Source organism: Uranotaenia lowii, chromosome 2 (assembly GCF_029784155.1).
Source record: "Uranotaenia lowii strain MFRU-FL chromosome 2, ASM2978415v1, whole genome shotgun sequence".
In the NCBI taxonomy this organism is placed as follows: domain Eukaryota; kingdom Metazoa; phylum Arthropoda; class Insecta; order Diptera; family Culicidae; genus Uranotaenia; species Uranotaenia lowii.
Window position 1 is genome coordinate 368,104,351 of NC_073692.1, and position 14,501 is coordinate 368,118,851.

At 42.7% G+C, this 14,501-nt stretch overlaps 3 protein-coding genes across 3 annotated transcripts in view; 2 read left to right on the top strand and 1 right to left on the bottom strand.

Annotated features, from left to right (window-relative positions):
* The first annotated feature begins 790 nt into the window (after window positions 1–790).
* On the top strand, window positions 791–10,939 carry LOC129745054 (probable histone-lysine N-methyltransferase CG1716). The gene is made up of 6 exons (XM_055737877.1): window positions 791–1,279; window positions 2,711–3,280; window positions 3,337–9,418; window positions 9,484–9,686; window positions 9,762–10,367; window positions 10,430–10,939. The coding sequence occupies exons 1-6, from the start codon at window positions 941–943 to the stop codon at window positions 10,607–10,609; spliced, it is 7,980 nt and encodes a 2,659-aa protein (XP_055593852.1). The 5' UTR covers window positions 791–940; the 3' UTR covers window positions 10,610–10,939.
* A 1,017-nt stretch (window positions 10,940–11,956) lies between these two features.
* On the top strand, window positions 11,957–13,699 carry LOC129745791 (dynactin subunit 2). The gene is made up of 3 exons (XM_055739135.1): window positions 11,957–12,115; window positions 12,192–13,122; window positions 13,197–13,699. Exons 1-3 carry the CDS (start codon window positions 12,080–12,082, stop codon window positions 13,382–13,384), a joined length of 1,155 nt encoding a protein of 384 aa, XP_055595110.1. The 5' UTR covers window positions 11,957–12,079; the 3' UTR covers window positions 13,385–13,699.
* LOC129745793 (sterol O-acyltransferase 1-like) overlaps window positions 13,641–14,501 on the bottom strand; it is a 33,188-nt gene continuing 32,327 nt past the window's right edge. Inside the window, exon 5 of the mRNA XM_055739138.1 lies at window positions 13,641–14,501. Within this exon, the coding sequence (XP_055595113.1) occupies window positions 13,845–14,501 (657 nt within the window). The 3' untranslated portion in view covers window positions 13,641–13,844.

A 14,501-nucleotide genomic window follows, 5' to 3' on the forward strand; every position in this document is an offset into this window, starting at 1 on the left:
GGCTTTTCCGGAATGATATCTGGAGGATGACGTGGAATACACCTCGAAGCTGGGCCGATCTGAAACAAAAGCAAATTATTATGATGAGAACCAGCACAACTAAATAATAGCTAAGAAAAAACTTACCATTCTGTTCCGATTTTTCCATATTGGCACGAAACAAAACTTCCCTTCCGAACGACAAAACAGCTTAACCTCAATAAACGCGGATTCGGTTAATAGTTACTTCTGTTCGAGATGAATTGTACCGTTTTGTTTAGCTCAATCCAGGTCAATTTCACCTCGCTACGAGGTAAGTTTTACCTTATTTGGATTTACCTTTTTTTCTAGGTGAATTATACTTTTTTATCGAGCTCAATTCAGGTGAACTTCACCTCGCTACGAGGTAAGATTTACCTTTTTTGGATTCACCTTTTTTCTCGGTGAATTGTACCTTTTTTCCAACTTCGATTCAGGTAAATTTTACCTCGCTGTGAGGTGAGTTTCACCTCGAAGAGGTAAAAGTTACCTTTTTGGCTTTCACGAGCGTTCACCCTTGCTAACTCAGTAAATTTTACCTTTTTATTATTTTCCGTGTTTAAATTTTTTATCTTTTTCCGTGTTTTTTTTTTGTATTTCAAGTTCAGATGGCAGGCGCCGCGGTCGTAATTTTCAGTAACGGGGTTTTGTTTTTTTTCGTGTTCTTGACAGTTTCCACCTGTTCGCATCCTTTCGTCGTTTGTTGTTTTCGTCTTTTTTGTAACAGTGTGAGTGCTTGGCGAGGGGGGCGCACAAATGAGAAAAACGATGGCCGCCATTTGTGCTCGGTTGGTGCGTGTTCTTTCGGGCTGTTCAAATAAAATAGATTTTAGTGCTTGAAATCACAGTAAATTGGACAATTTTGTGCTTCATTCCAAAGTGCGGTTACCAGTGCACGTTTGGGTGATATTTTAAAGTCGAAATGGTTCGCAACACACGCACTTCGGCGGCAGTGAAAAATTCCAACCCGTCGCCATCGATAGTGAAGGAGGACGAAAAAAGTGAGACTCCGCCACTTCCAACAACAACCAAAGCTGCAGCAGCACCATCATCGCCGAAAGGAAGTGGTGCAAGTTCTGGTGATGACGGCAAGGAAGGGACTGGGGATCGTGAAACGGCCGCCAGTTGCTCGCCGGGGCCTTCAGGAGAAAATATTGCGTTCGGCCCCAATGTAGCTGTGCTGGTGGAAAAATTGGATATGAGTGCACAAAGTCCAGTTGCTTCGCCCGCCACTGCCCGGAAGAGTGTCCGGGGAAAACCGGTATGTTAATATTTTCTTTTCTGTTAATTTATTTTTCATCAGCCGTGTCCGAAAAACCCGATTACCACAATAAAACAATGGTTTCCAGTTCTTCCTAGTATGTATTAGATATTTCGGTATCGAATTTTGAATACGGCGAATGCGCCAACTGTAAACAAATCCAGATAATCACATAAATGCATTAAACTATTCATTTTACATCCGAAAATATGATCTCCTTTCAATTTTTCTTATTTTAGTGAAGTTAAATTTAATTTTTTAAATAAGGCGAATAGCTTTTTTTATGAGTGTGTAATCCCACAGTTCATTCGCCCATTTCCCCTCAAAATTTCGTCGCGAACAAAAGGGCCAATAGTTATTTCGAGATGGAAAAAGGGCATTGAAGTTTTCGAAAAAAAAAATTCCAGGACGAGGAGACGCACAAATCAGTATTTATAAGATCGTTGAATGTGCTAATGTGTTAACGTGATCATTTGGACCCGTTTTCAAGCCGAAATTTGCTTGAATATTGCTTCTTTAATGAGTGATCTAAAAGGCGAATAGTCATTCTGCAATTCAAAAGGGCACTCCAATTTGGCGAATGAACAAAATGAGAGCACCAGTCTGTGGTAAAAGGGCCCACAGTTATATTTATTAATTTTTTGTGGTAATTAGTACGGAAAAGCTATATTTATCGATCGGGTGTTGAAATTTAACCAATTTGAAAGCATTTTAGCGACTTCTTTAGGAAAATGATTGTACGCAGCTAAATAGGAAATTGATTTTATTTTCTGAAACTTGGAATGCGTTTTTCTCAAAACAAAGGTCTTGGCGCATTCGCCGTATTCAAAATTTGATACCGATTTACCTTTTCGCGGCTCCTTTTGACGCCGGAGTCTGTATCGCAACAGACTCACGAAGCATTCCAATAATCGATAACAAATTCCACTATGCAAGGAACTGACAACGAAAGGTGCTTGTCAGTTACGAATATTGTCCTGTCGAAATGATAAGATGTACTGAATTGATCCTTCATACGCAACTTCGCTCACATTAAATTTTGTCAGTTTAAAAAAAAATCCAGTTGTTTACGGTTTGTCAAAGATGCTGTCGGTTCCGTATCGAAAATTTAGTGGTCCTTCGAGCCAGATCAAATACACAATGCATGGAATGCGAAACAAAAAGTAGTTTGAGTCGTTTCCTTCGTAAGCAGGACTATTGCATCCTTTTTGTTACTTATTTGGAAGATCAATGTCAAATTTACCTTTTGAACTTTCTTGTGTTTTCCACGGAAAGTAAAGTGTTTGTAAATCACGACTTTACTGGACTAGGTACAGAACAAGCATTATAAGGAAATCAAGAAGACTGTTGATTGCATTGAACCGTTTCTCTATTTTTAAAGTAGGTGTATTGAAATTCTATTCTGTTCGCTAATTTTCTTAATATGCCTAGCGCCCGGTTCAACCAGCCAGAGTGACTCGTACCAGTCAGCGGTTCGCATCGACGCACGGTAGCGCGTTCGGTGCAGAAAACTCCGACACATCCGACTCTTCTCAAACAGCTGCCCCCAGGATGGAGGAGGATGATAACGAAAAAGTAGTGGAAGACGACTCCCCGAGAACGATGGAATCTTCGCCGGTAACGATCAGCAGCAGTAGCAGCGACAGGGGCGGGGCAGACGACGGTGCTGGCATGATTGAAGTGATTGAAGTCATCGAGGAAGATTCGAAATCACAGGACGCGGTTGTCAGTATCGCTAGTAGCAGTACACCGCAAACCATGGAAGTGGACAGTTGCGGCGGGGACGGTGGTGAAGTAAAGGAAGAAGTTGTGGAAGCGGAAAACCCCGTCGAGAAAAAGGTGACTGCTAAAGGTGGTCCCAAGAGAAATGGACGGAAAAGTAAGGGTAAATTAGAGCCCATGAACGTCGCTGTGGATGAAGTCGCTTTATCAGAAAGTACACAAGAAGGAATGATTCAAGAGAGCGCTGTTGTTAGTTTGGATGAGAAAATAAGCGAAGAGGTAAGTCTCTGTAAACGGTTTTACTTGAATGTCTTATTAATTTTTGCTTGTTTTAGACAAAGCGTTCTTCGGAGGAGGAAGATGCATCAAGCACAGTGAGTAGTGGAGCAGCCAGTGTACAACCTGTCGGAAATTTGGATGTCGATCTCAGCTCCAAGACAGATCCTCCGAGTGCAACTAGGAAATCCAAAAGGCAGGTTAAAGTGACGAACAAGTATAAAGATTTCGTGGTTGATGCACCACTGCCATCATCTCAAGTACCCTATGCCGATGTTAAGCTCGCCCGAGCAAACTCCGGAGGTGGAAGAAAAAGTTTACCTCTGAAAACGGAAACGGAAGTAGCGATATCATCTATTGACGATATGAGTCCAGATTCACCGCCGATGGCTTTGCAGACTCCCACGAAAACGTATAGCGGAAAGAAAAAGAAGCAGGAATCTCCGACAAAAGTTGAAACGCCTGAAAAACCTAAAAGAAGAGGCCGAGCTGCAACCCCTGTGCCTCGAACACGGAAAAAGAAGGAAACCAAAACTGCAGCTGTAGATGATAAGGAAGTGCTGGTTGACGAGTCTCTGCACAGTCGGAATGATTCAACGATTTGTCTCAACATCGACAGTAGTTACTTCTCGGATGACGACATTTTTCAGCAACGAAGTCCTTCGCCGTTGGGTTTCTGTGGCTATTCGGATGATGAGTATAATGATCCTGGCGCCGGGCCTTCGCTAGCATTTTTCAGATTGACTGAGTTTATTTCTGATCCCAGTATGTCGACGGTCAGTCGGATTACAGCTGAAAAGAACGTGGAAGTCAAGGAAAGAACACAATCGGAAACAGATTTATCGGTTAAAAAACGGGGAAGGAATTCAAAGAAAACGGCTCCTATTGCGGTGGAATCGGATAAAAAACAGATGCACAGTAAGGAAAAAGCCGAAGAAGATTGTTTAGAGCTCGAAGTTGGCGATGAAACTGGTGAGGTGGGAGATGTGATGGAAGACTCAATGGAAATAGTCCTCCAAGCCGATGAAATTATACTGGATGACACTCCTTTGGAAGTTCTACCTCCGGAGGAACCGAAGCCTCCGAGAAATCGTCGTCGAATAAGAGGAGGTAAACGAATTTCCCCCTCCGATGGACCCTTGCGACGGGGTAGGAGCAAACGAGATACAGCGTCGGAGCAGGAAACTGAAAGTATTGAACTGGCTGAAGAGGTTGAAAAACTAGCAGAACCTGTAGCTTCGCAACAACCGATGGAAGTAGGGGAAATTGTAGCTGATACTGTTGGGGAAAAGGATGAACCGTTTGTAGGAAGTATCTTGATTGAAGAAAGTAAGAAAACGGAAAGGAAACTATCTGTTTCTCTAAGTAAGAGCAGAGCCTTCGAACAAGAAAAACTGATGAAAACCCCGACAAAAAAGAAGGATGAGATTGAAAGTGTGCGAGATTCTTCTTTGGAATCGAATAGATCTGATTCGAAGTCTCGAAAATCTAAACATGATAAAACACCAAGTAAAGTAGAAGTCAAGGACCCTGGAAAATTGGAATCAAATTTATCCATCCCAGTAGTGATTGATCAAACGGATCCAGCTGGAAAATCTATTGAGGTCAAGGAGCATACCAGAATCAAAGATAGTGAACCGCCAGAAGCATTACAACCAGTGATAAAAACTGAAGTCGAGAAGACTGTTAAAGTCCCTCTTAAAGAAGAACCATCAAAGGAACTGAAAAAATCGAAAGAGCGCCGCGACAGTTCTCACCATCGACACAAGGAGCACAAAAAGTCTAAGGAGCACCACTCATCATCTCGCGATCGGGAAAAGGACCGGGAACGTGAACGCGATAAATCGCGTTCCGATCGAAAGGAATCTTCCTCGAAGCAAAGCAGCAGCAAAGACCGAGAGCGAGAGAAAGAAAAGGATCATCGACACCATCGGGAGAGGAAAGAAAAACATTCATCGGATTCTTCGAGTCGCAAAGAAAAGCGATCGACAGACGGTAGCTTGGATAAAAAATCCAAGGAATCTACTGGGGACCGACGTTCGGATTTAAAGACATCAGAAAAGAAGTTGGTTGAATCGATTAAAAAAGAACTCACCAAACATGATGATTCAACAGCAACTCCAGTTAAGAATGAAAGTAGCAAATCGATAGAAGATACGAACGCGACTCTCAAGCGGGAAGTCTCTAGTTCACCAAGTGTGTCAACTAAAAAGGAAATTTCCAAAACAAGTGTTGATTCAAATTTAATATGTAAGACAGAAATCCCTAAACCGCCGATTGATCCAACTGTGGTTACAAAAAAGGAATTTTCAAAGCCCCTCAGTGATTCCACATCGAAGAACGAACCCATCAAATCAGCAACTGAAAAAGATACGACCAAATCACCAGCTTCAAAGAAATGCTTCGACTCCGAACTGCAGGCTTTGGATACAACTAAAAAGGTAATCGGAATGGGAACGGACGACTCGAAGCGCCACAGCCTAAAAGATGCCGATAAATCCCGGCGTTCGGAAAAACACAAACCCGCGGATTCGAAAAAGAAAAGTACCAGCACTGCCGATTCGAAGTCAACTGATAAAGCTGACAATCGATCCACGGATGTTTCCCCACATAGCAGAAAACATAGTTCCAGCGGTAGCTCTAAAAAAGTCAAAGAATCGAAAGATTCAGAAAAAAGTTCCAAGGCTAGAAAGAGTCTGAGTAGTTCTCTGAAGGATATAAAGCCTTCAAATGAAGTTGGAAAGGTAAAGGGAGACCAGCCGCTTGAAATAATAGAAAAAACGGATGTCGAGGCCATTAAGCCAGTAGTTGGTGGGGATATAGTAAAAATAAAAGATGAAACCTATGACGAGTCAAAATCGACGGCGCCTCCAGTAGACCAGGAAGATAACCAAGCGACGGAATCTCTGAATCCCATGCCCACGAAAGCCTCCCGGAAGATGTACCAGAGCTCGGAGGAAATAATCATTCCTAGCAGCTCATCGCAGGAGACGTGCAGTTCGCAGGCCTCGTTAAAAGGTTTATCGGAAATGGAATGTGATGCCCCTCCGGAGGTTAAACCCGAGCCTGAAGTCGAACTGGAAAAAATGTCGGAAGCATTCGATAACAGTGTTAAGATATCCGGTCCCCGACCCGAAGTAGCCTTGAAAGAGTTTGAAAACATTTCTCTTTCGGAAGAGTCTGCTTCGGTTAAACAGGAGCAAGTGCCTTCCGCTTTGGAACAAAAACCGGATGTACAGGAACAAAAACCGAATGTGGAGGAATTGGAGCGGCGAGAATCGATATCACCGCCAACGACGCAGGAGGATGATTCCAATTCGAACAACAGTGTCAATATGTCGTTGCCTTCGGACACGAAAGGGTCGGAACTGGACGACAGTAGCATCAGGAGATCGACACGTATCAAGACCATAAGCTCGCAAAAGCAAAAAACCAGTGGTCACGGTCTGGTTAAAGATCGAGATAAGTTCTTGAAGAAAACAACATTTTCGTTGGGCTTCGATTCCAAAGTACTGAAAGATGCCGTAACTGGTAGTTTCAACGTGATCACGACCGGTGAGTATTGTGCCGGAATGGATTTGGCAGGTGTTGGAGATAGCCAGGTTACCAATATAGAGCTATCCGAGGAATACCTTCGCGATATGGAGGAAAAACTTAGTCGTTTCGAGACGATCAAGGAAAATCTGTACATGTGTGAAAGGATAACAAGTAAAGAGGCGAAAAAGATGACTTGTGACTGCTTCCTGACGCAGGAGGAAATCGAACGAGGAGAGCTGGGTTGCGGCGAAGATTGTTTGAATAAATTGCTGATGATTGAGTGCGGACAACGGTGCGTTGTGGGAGATCGCTGTACTAATAAACGGATCCAGAAAGCAGAGTATGCCAACTGTCAAGTTTTCCGAACGGAGAAAAAGGGATTTGGTGTGCAAGCTAGCATTGCCATTCCGCCGGGAGAGTTTATCATGGAGTATGTTGGTGAAGTATTGAACAGTGAGCAGTTTGAAGACCGTGCCGAAATATATTCTAAGGAAAAGAACAAACATTACTACTTCATGGCACTGCGAAGTGACGCTATCATCGATGCAACCACTAAGGGTAATATTTCTAGATTTATTAACCACTCTTGTGACCCGAATGCTGAAACTCAAAAGTGGACTGTCAATGGAGAGCTTCGGATAGGCTTCTTCAGTACAAAATATATATTGCCAGGAGAGGAAATCACTTTCGATTACCAGTTTCAACGGTACGGCCGAAAAGCACAGAAGTGCTACTGTGAAGCCGATAACTGTACAGGTTGGATTGGAGGCGATCCGGGCAGTGACGGAGAATCCGAATACGAAGAAGAAGAAGTCGAAGAAAGCGAAGAGGAAGATGAAAAGCCAGCCATCGATGCTGAGACAACTGTTTCTACCATCCCATTAGAAATTACAACTGAAGAGTCTGCGGTATCAACTTCACCAGCAACGATCAAACAAGAAGGCGAGGCAGATATAAAACCGGCAACAACTCCTCTTATAAAACCACATGAACCGAAACCCAAGAAAATACGCAAACGTATCGAACGAACCAAGACTCCTCGAATGCGCATCATAGAGGACCCCGATTTGGAGAAGGAAATTAACAATCTGCTACGAACGGGTCTAAAGAATCAAGCTCACACGCTAAAATTGTCTCGTTTGATGGTCCGTGCCAAGGACATTCGTTCACGCTCGCGATTGCTTACAATCCTACAGAGCGGAGAACTGCCTTGTCGACGGTTATTCCTCGATTATCATGGTTTGCGGCTTTTGTACGGCTGGATTTGTGAATCCACTGAGTCTATAGAGGATCTCAAGTTCCGAATACAAATTTTGGATACTTTGGATCGCTTGCCAATAACAAACAAAACCATGCTAAAGGATAGCAAAATTTTGCAAACCATCGAAAAGTGGTCCAAGATGGACAAGAAACAGGAAAAAGAACCGGGAAAAGAGAAGGAAAAGGAGACTTCCAGTACCAGCTCACCAAGTGACGAGGCTGGCAGTGATAGCAATACCAGTAGTTCAGACGCTAAAAAGCAAGAGCCAGTTGAAAATGCTGATGTACTCAAGAATATGCCTGAGCTATTGAAACTAGCTGATCTTGGCGAGCTTAAGGAAATCATTAGCAGTACCTCTTTAGATAAAGAAGGGGAAAAAGAAAAACCCGTTGAAGCAGCTCCTTCGGCAATAACCTTGATCGACTCGATTGAAATCCCTGAAACGGAAGATGAAAACGCACCGGAAGAAAAACGTCTGGGAACTCAGATAAGGATACTCTCCTGTAAACTACTCATTAGTTGGGTAAATCTCAAAGAAATCTTCCGAATTCCGAAGAAAGAACGTATCGAACAGATGAAGGAGCACGAACGAGAGGCTGATCTACGGTACAAAGCGCTGGGTTTAGGAGATGAAGATCAATGGTCTCATCGGCACCAGTCAAGCCGATTACCCGATCGTTCCCGAGAGTTTAAACGCCGCAAATCGATGGACGATCGTGATTTACTTAACTACCACAAAACCAAGCGACTTCCTCCCAGTTCCACAATCACTGCCAGCAAAATGGACCACCTATCCAAACAGCAACGCCGTCAGCTGTTCGAGATGCAAGTAGCTCACGAGGAAGCCGAGCGTCGAAACAAGGAACTTTGGCTTAAACACGAAAACAATTGTATGAAGTTCGGACTCAATCCGCACACTACAAATCCAATGGACGTTCCAGCTAAAATGAATCCTGCCACTGGAGAGTATTTCTCGGCCGACGATCGGCTTCTCCCGACACCCCCTAGTCATGTTTATTTCAAAGTACTCCCACCACCAATGCCGACCAATCCGGATGACTACGAGCTGCCACCGATGGATCTACCTCCTTTGTGGAAATTTGCCATCGACGATCGGGGTCGGCTTTACTACTATCATGTCCGGGATCGGGTACCACAATGGGAACCTCCCCGCAAGGACCTCTGTCGTCCGCCGGGTCAGCACGGCATCCGAGATGAAGACATTTCCATGAGCTCCGATTCTAGCACAACCGATACGGAGGACTCGGAAGAAGAACACCTGAACACCCAAGTCGAGGCACTCCTCAAGCGAAAGAAAAAGCAACAATCTAGCTTTAATTTGGGTATGTTTGATTTGGTAATTTCAATCCAAAGTCGTTTATTAATAATAAAATTTTCCCACGAACAGATGACGTACTGGCCAAACCGGACGATTTAAACGATGATTTGTCCAAGACGATCAAGGATCTTGACGGCGTGGACTCTTCACCGCAAGCCAGTAGCAGTACCGAAAAGCTACAGGGCGAATTGTTGGAACGAACTGCCGAAGAGTTGCTGCAACACCGCAAACGGAAGCACAGTAACAAATTGGTGCAGGAGAAGATCATCAGCGTGAGTAGCCTTTTTCGATATTTTTATGTCTTGATGTAAAAATAAGAGTATTAATTTCCAATATCCCCTTAACAGCCACGCACCGAGGAGGACAAACTGTACGGCCAGATGGAGATGAAACGCTACAAGGAAACCAAAGAAAAGCTACGCCGCCGAAAGGAGGAAGCCAAACGGCTGCGGGCCCGCAGTTTGCTGGACAAATCGCTTTCGGAGAGCCCATTCACGTCGACCTCATTCTCGGTGGATGTTCTGGATAAAAGTGCCGCCGAGAGCTCGCTCATCGATGACGATCTGGTTGTGGTATCGCACAAGATTGTCGACGATAAGTGCATCGTCGATGAGCTCGATATTTTAACTAAGAAAAAGAAAATTTCCCCCTACGAAGAGTGGCAGAAGGTTAAACAACGTTTGGGCAAGAAACGAGCGGCGGCCAAGATGGGTGAAAGTTCCAGCTATAGTGGATCGCCGGTATCTTCCGGCAGCCTGAGTGCCTCCAAAGTTGGCAAACGGAAAAAGACAGACAAGTTTGATCTCAGCAGTGACGAAGCTCGCAAGATTAAAGAAAAATTCCGTACTGAGATTGCCGGTGTTATCGTTCAGCATTTAGGTGCCTACCGTAAAGAGTCCTGCCAAAGTGGACGAATCACCACCAACGATGATTTTAAGCATCTTGCACGAAAGGTAAGGGTTAATTTTAAACTTTTTGTATGTTTTATGGACTTATAATTTTCGTTTTCAACCAGCTCACTCACTTCGTGCTGCTGAAGGAGCTTAAACATTGTGACAATACCGTCAACGAGTTGGAAGTAACGGATTCGGTGCGCAACAAAGCTCGAGAGTTTATCAAAAAGTATATGGCCAAACACGGATCGGTGTACGTTCGGGGTGAAAACGAACCCGACTATGCGAGCATAAATCTCTGAGACGAAGCCAAGGGAAGGCCGGTGGGTTCTGTTAATCCGCCGGTAGCTTCTCAGCCCAAGTCGGCTCCAATGGTATCTTGCTCGCCCGCTAAGAAATCATCGAACGACGATGGTGAACCAGATTGAATTGAATAGTTTTAAATTTCCAGAAATACCCAATACAGCTTATTGTATTCCTAATTTAGCATTCTTAGGGTATCGAACAACAAAAATCATCCAGTAATGGGATACCAAAATGATTTGAATCCGTCGATTTTAGAAATCGACCACAGTGCATTATATATATAGTGTTTTAAATAAATTATGGAACTATCTGTAGTAGAAACCATGGATGTGTGTTTCGTGTTATCATAAAAAATCAATTTTTGTAAAAGTGCATGTTCTGTTAAAAACATTTGATGAAAATAAGTGAATCGAAAACGAAAAAAGAAAACCAACGGTGCTAGTGAACCGAAAAAAGCACAAAAAACAAGACAGAAAGTGACGAGCACGCAATTCCAGCAAAAGTAAGTAATATGACAACATTTTCTTTTTTATTAACTATTATTTAATACACAAAATTTAACCAAGATTACTATGCCGCCGACCATGGCCTAGACGATAGCATTCAAGTCTTCTAAGCCAGAGGTCTTGAAATCGAATTTCTGTCACGGCATACAAAGTACTCTTTCTCTGGGCTGATGATTTTAGCATTTGTAAGATGCTAGCCATTATACCCTGGTGTATGCCTTAAGTTAATTAGAATTTAGATCGCTCCAAAGAAACATGAAGTTTCACTGAGATCCTATATGTGTGAGTGTGTGTGTTCGTTCTATGATGCAACCATAGAACGAATCCACTCTTTAAACATCAACTTCGTTTTGGGATTCGATCCATAGCACCTCGGGTCGGGTCGAAGTTCCAAAGCTAAGAATTTGGTTATGTAAATACACAAACTCCTACGTCGTACGTCAATTGAATGCCACAAAATTTGAAAAAGAATATTTCTGTAAAGAAATGTTAAGGATTTTTGAAGCCTAAAATGGATCTTTACTAACAAAAGCTGTTCTAAATTTACTACCTTTTTTTAAACCAAGCTTCTGGAATATTCAGGAATCAGTTTCTGTAATTGAATGAAATGAAAACTAATGTTTTAGTAACATAAAATATTTCCTAAATCATTTTATTCATTTCTTTTTATTCTGAATTTTTATGCTTTGTAATTGAATTAAAATTTGCTGTTTTTTTTTAAATCTGGCATCTCTGAATTGAGAACCTTTAAAACTTTGCTCAAAATTGAAGTGTTGCTTTGCAATTGTTTGGGTGCTTCTAAACCCAATTTTGAGTTCATCTCCCGTACAATGTTAAAGCTGACGTTTCAATGTTTTGAAAGTGTTTCGGAAAAAAGTTACGGTGATATCATCCAGTTTTTTCGCGAGACGTTTGTTTTTCAATAAATCATCAGTTCTTTTATAGTGGTAACTTGAAACTATGGCCGATCCTAAGTTCCAGAATCTCCCGTACATTGTAAGTACCTGATTTGAATCGTTTCAACGAGTTTTGTACATATTGAGTCATCTTTGTTTATGTTGTTCCTTCCCAGGCACACGATCAACCGGATGTGTACGAAACTCCGGACGTACCGGAGGCGGAAACATCAGATTTCTACGACGAGGAGCCATCTAACGAGAGCATCGAACGGTTGCACATATCGACCGATGAATCTTATAAAAAATTCAAGGGGAAGTACGTTTCCGGGAACGTCGACTTTAGCGATGTGCTCGGAAAGAAATTTCGCATGGGCTACGATGTTAATAGTGGCGAATGGGATTTGGCCGGAGAAGGTGAGAAAGAATCACCTGTTCAAAAATGCTTGCGGCTGCAATGCGAAATGAATGAACTGATGGAAGAGATCCTGGCCTCTCAGGCGGATTCCAGCCGCACCAAGGAAGAGAAGGCTTCCTATGAAGCGGTTTTCGAAGTAGTCGGAACCGCTAAAAAAGTTTTAGAGAGTCTTAAGCTGGAGCAGGCCATTGGAAGCGAAACTGTGGCTGTAGGAGCTGATGTTGAGGCAAAAAATTTGCTGACCAAGATTGAAGAGTATAAAAAATCCGGGGTATCGGATCCAGCCAAAACGGCTAGCGATTTGGTTTACAGTACTCGCATTGCAGAACTGGAACACCGTCTGCATCAGCTGGAGCTAGCAGTAGGGGCGAAACCGGAGAAAATAAGTCGACTGGCCGGCTCCACCGGATCTGGAAACTTGATTAAAGCAGTTCAGTCGATCTCCTCCAAGGCTGCTCTTTTGCAACCTCAACAACTGGACTTAATCGATGCCCGACTGGCGATACTGATACAAAAAATGGATTCGATTAAAGATAAATCGGCACCCGCCGAAGGCGCCGAACAGGATTCAAACCGGGAACAGAAGATTCTGGAGCTGTATGAAATCGCCAAAAGTACTGAACCGATAGTGCAGATTTTGCCGGATATGTTGCACCGCATGCAAACGCTGGAGTCCCTGCATAAATATGGTAAGTGTGTTTAAAGCTGTTTTTTTTATTAAAATAATTTAAATTAAAGCTAAATTTAAATAATTATTCTGCAGCCACCAATTTTGGCAAACTGTTTGCGGAGCTCGAAACTACCCAGGCCAGCATTCTGAACGGCATCGGGGCGAACAAGGCTCTTCTGACCGGGGTGCAGGAAGCGTTTGCTCAAAATCTTGAGAACGTCAACAAAGAAGTCAAAAAGCTAGACGAACGTATGAAAACCCTCTCGGAAAAGGTGAAATAATGCGTCGAGAGTCTACCATTCCCAAAAGCTACCCCAGTAGGGCTTAATATTGTAAGGAAAGATGCTGCTTTTTTCGGGCTTAAAATGAACACACTGTACTACAATACAACTACTTATAATATTTAAACATCAACTCATTAACGTTATAAAATTTAAGTTGCTTATATAACGCAAATAAAATATCATTATTTATAACCAACCGCAAAGGATTAAGTGTGGAAGATGTTTTATCACAACTTTTAGGAGGAATCCTTTTCCTTTAATATATCTCTTACTTTCTATGAATAAAATTTCTAAGATTTTTTTCAGATTTAATGTTATATTTATTTACAGATTGTAGCCAAGTTAAAAAAAACCCAATAACGCCAGAATGAAACCGATTGCTTTTTAAATAGCCTTCATGCGTAGATTTCAAGCTTCTGAGAAAACTTTGTCGATCGTGAGAAGATTAATCCTCCAATCATGGATCGCTCACAGTCCAGTTGGTGTTTCCGAATATTCCGTTGCAAGACCACGACACTGGTGTCAAGTAACCTGACAGTGACCTGTCGCTGATGGGACAATTTCTCCTAGCATAGTATTCCATGCTGTACAAACTTAAAAGTATACCACTTCCAAAAAGCAGCAAAGTCCAGAGAAAGATATTCCCTAAACTTTTACCAAAGTTCTTCATCGAAAACATCAAAATTAGTCCTATGATCGCGAACTGCATGAACATCACCGGGTAAAAGAACTGGAAGGCAAAGGCCAGTATAACTTCGTGGTAAAACGCCGAAAGAGTAAATACTAGGACCATTGCCAAGGGACGGCAGTTTTTGAACCAGTGCTCGGCCGAATCCTTGTAGACGTAAGTGTACAACCAATCATACACGATCACATTCCATGCACGGATATAATCGGGGAAGGACGAGGCATTCCACCAGTCCCGGTAGAACAGTCGATCAGCAAATTGAAGCAATTCCGCGAGGGTATTCATCCACGAATGTAACATGCAGTAGAACAAACACATGTATATCAATGATGCCGGCACGATACTGCGGAATATGTTAAGTATGAGATGTACCAAACTAGTCTGTTCCTTGCCAATGTCCTGAAATAACGGCATCAAGAAGCGTTC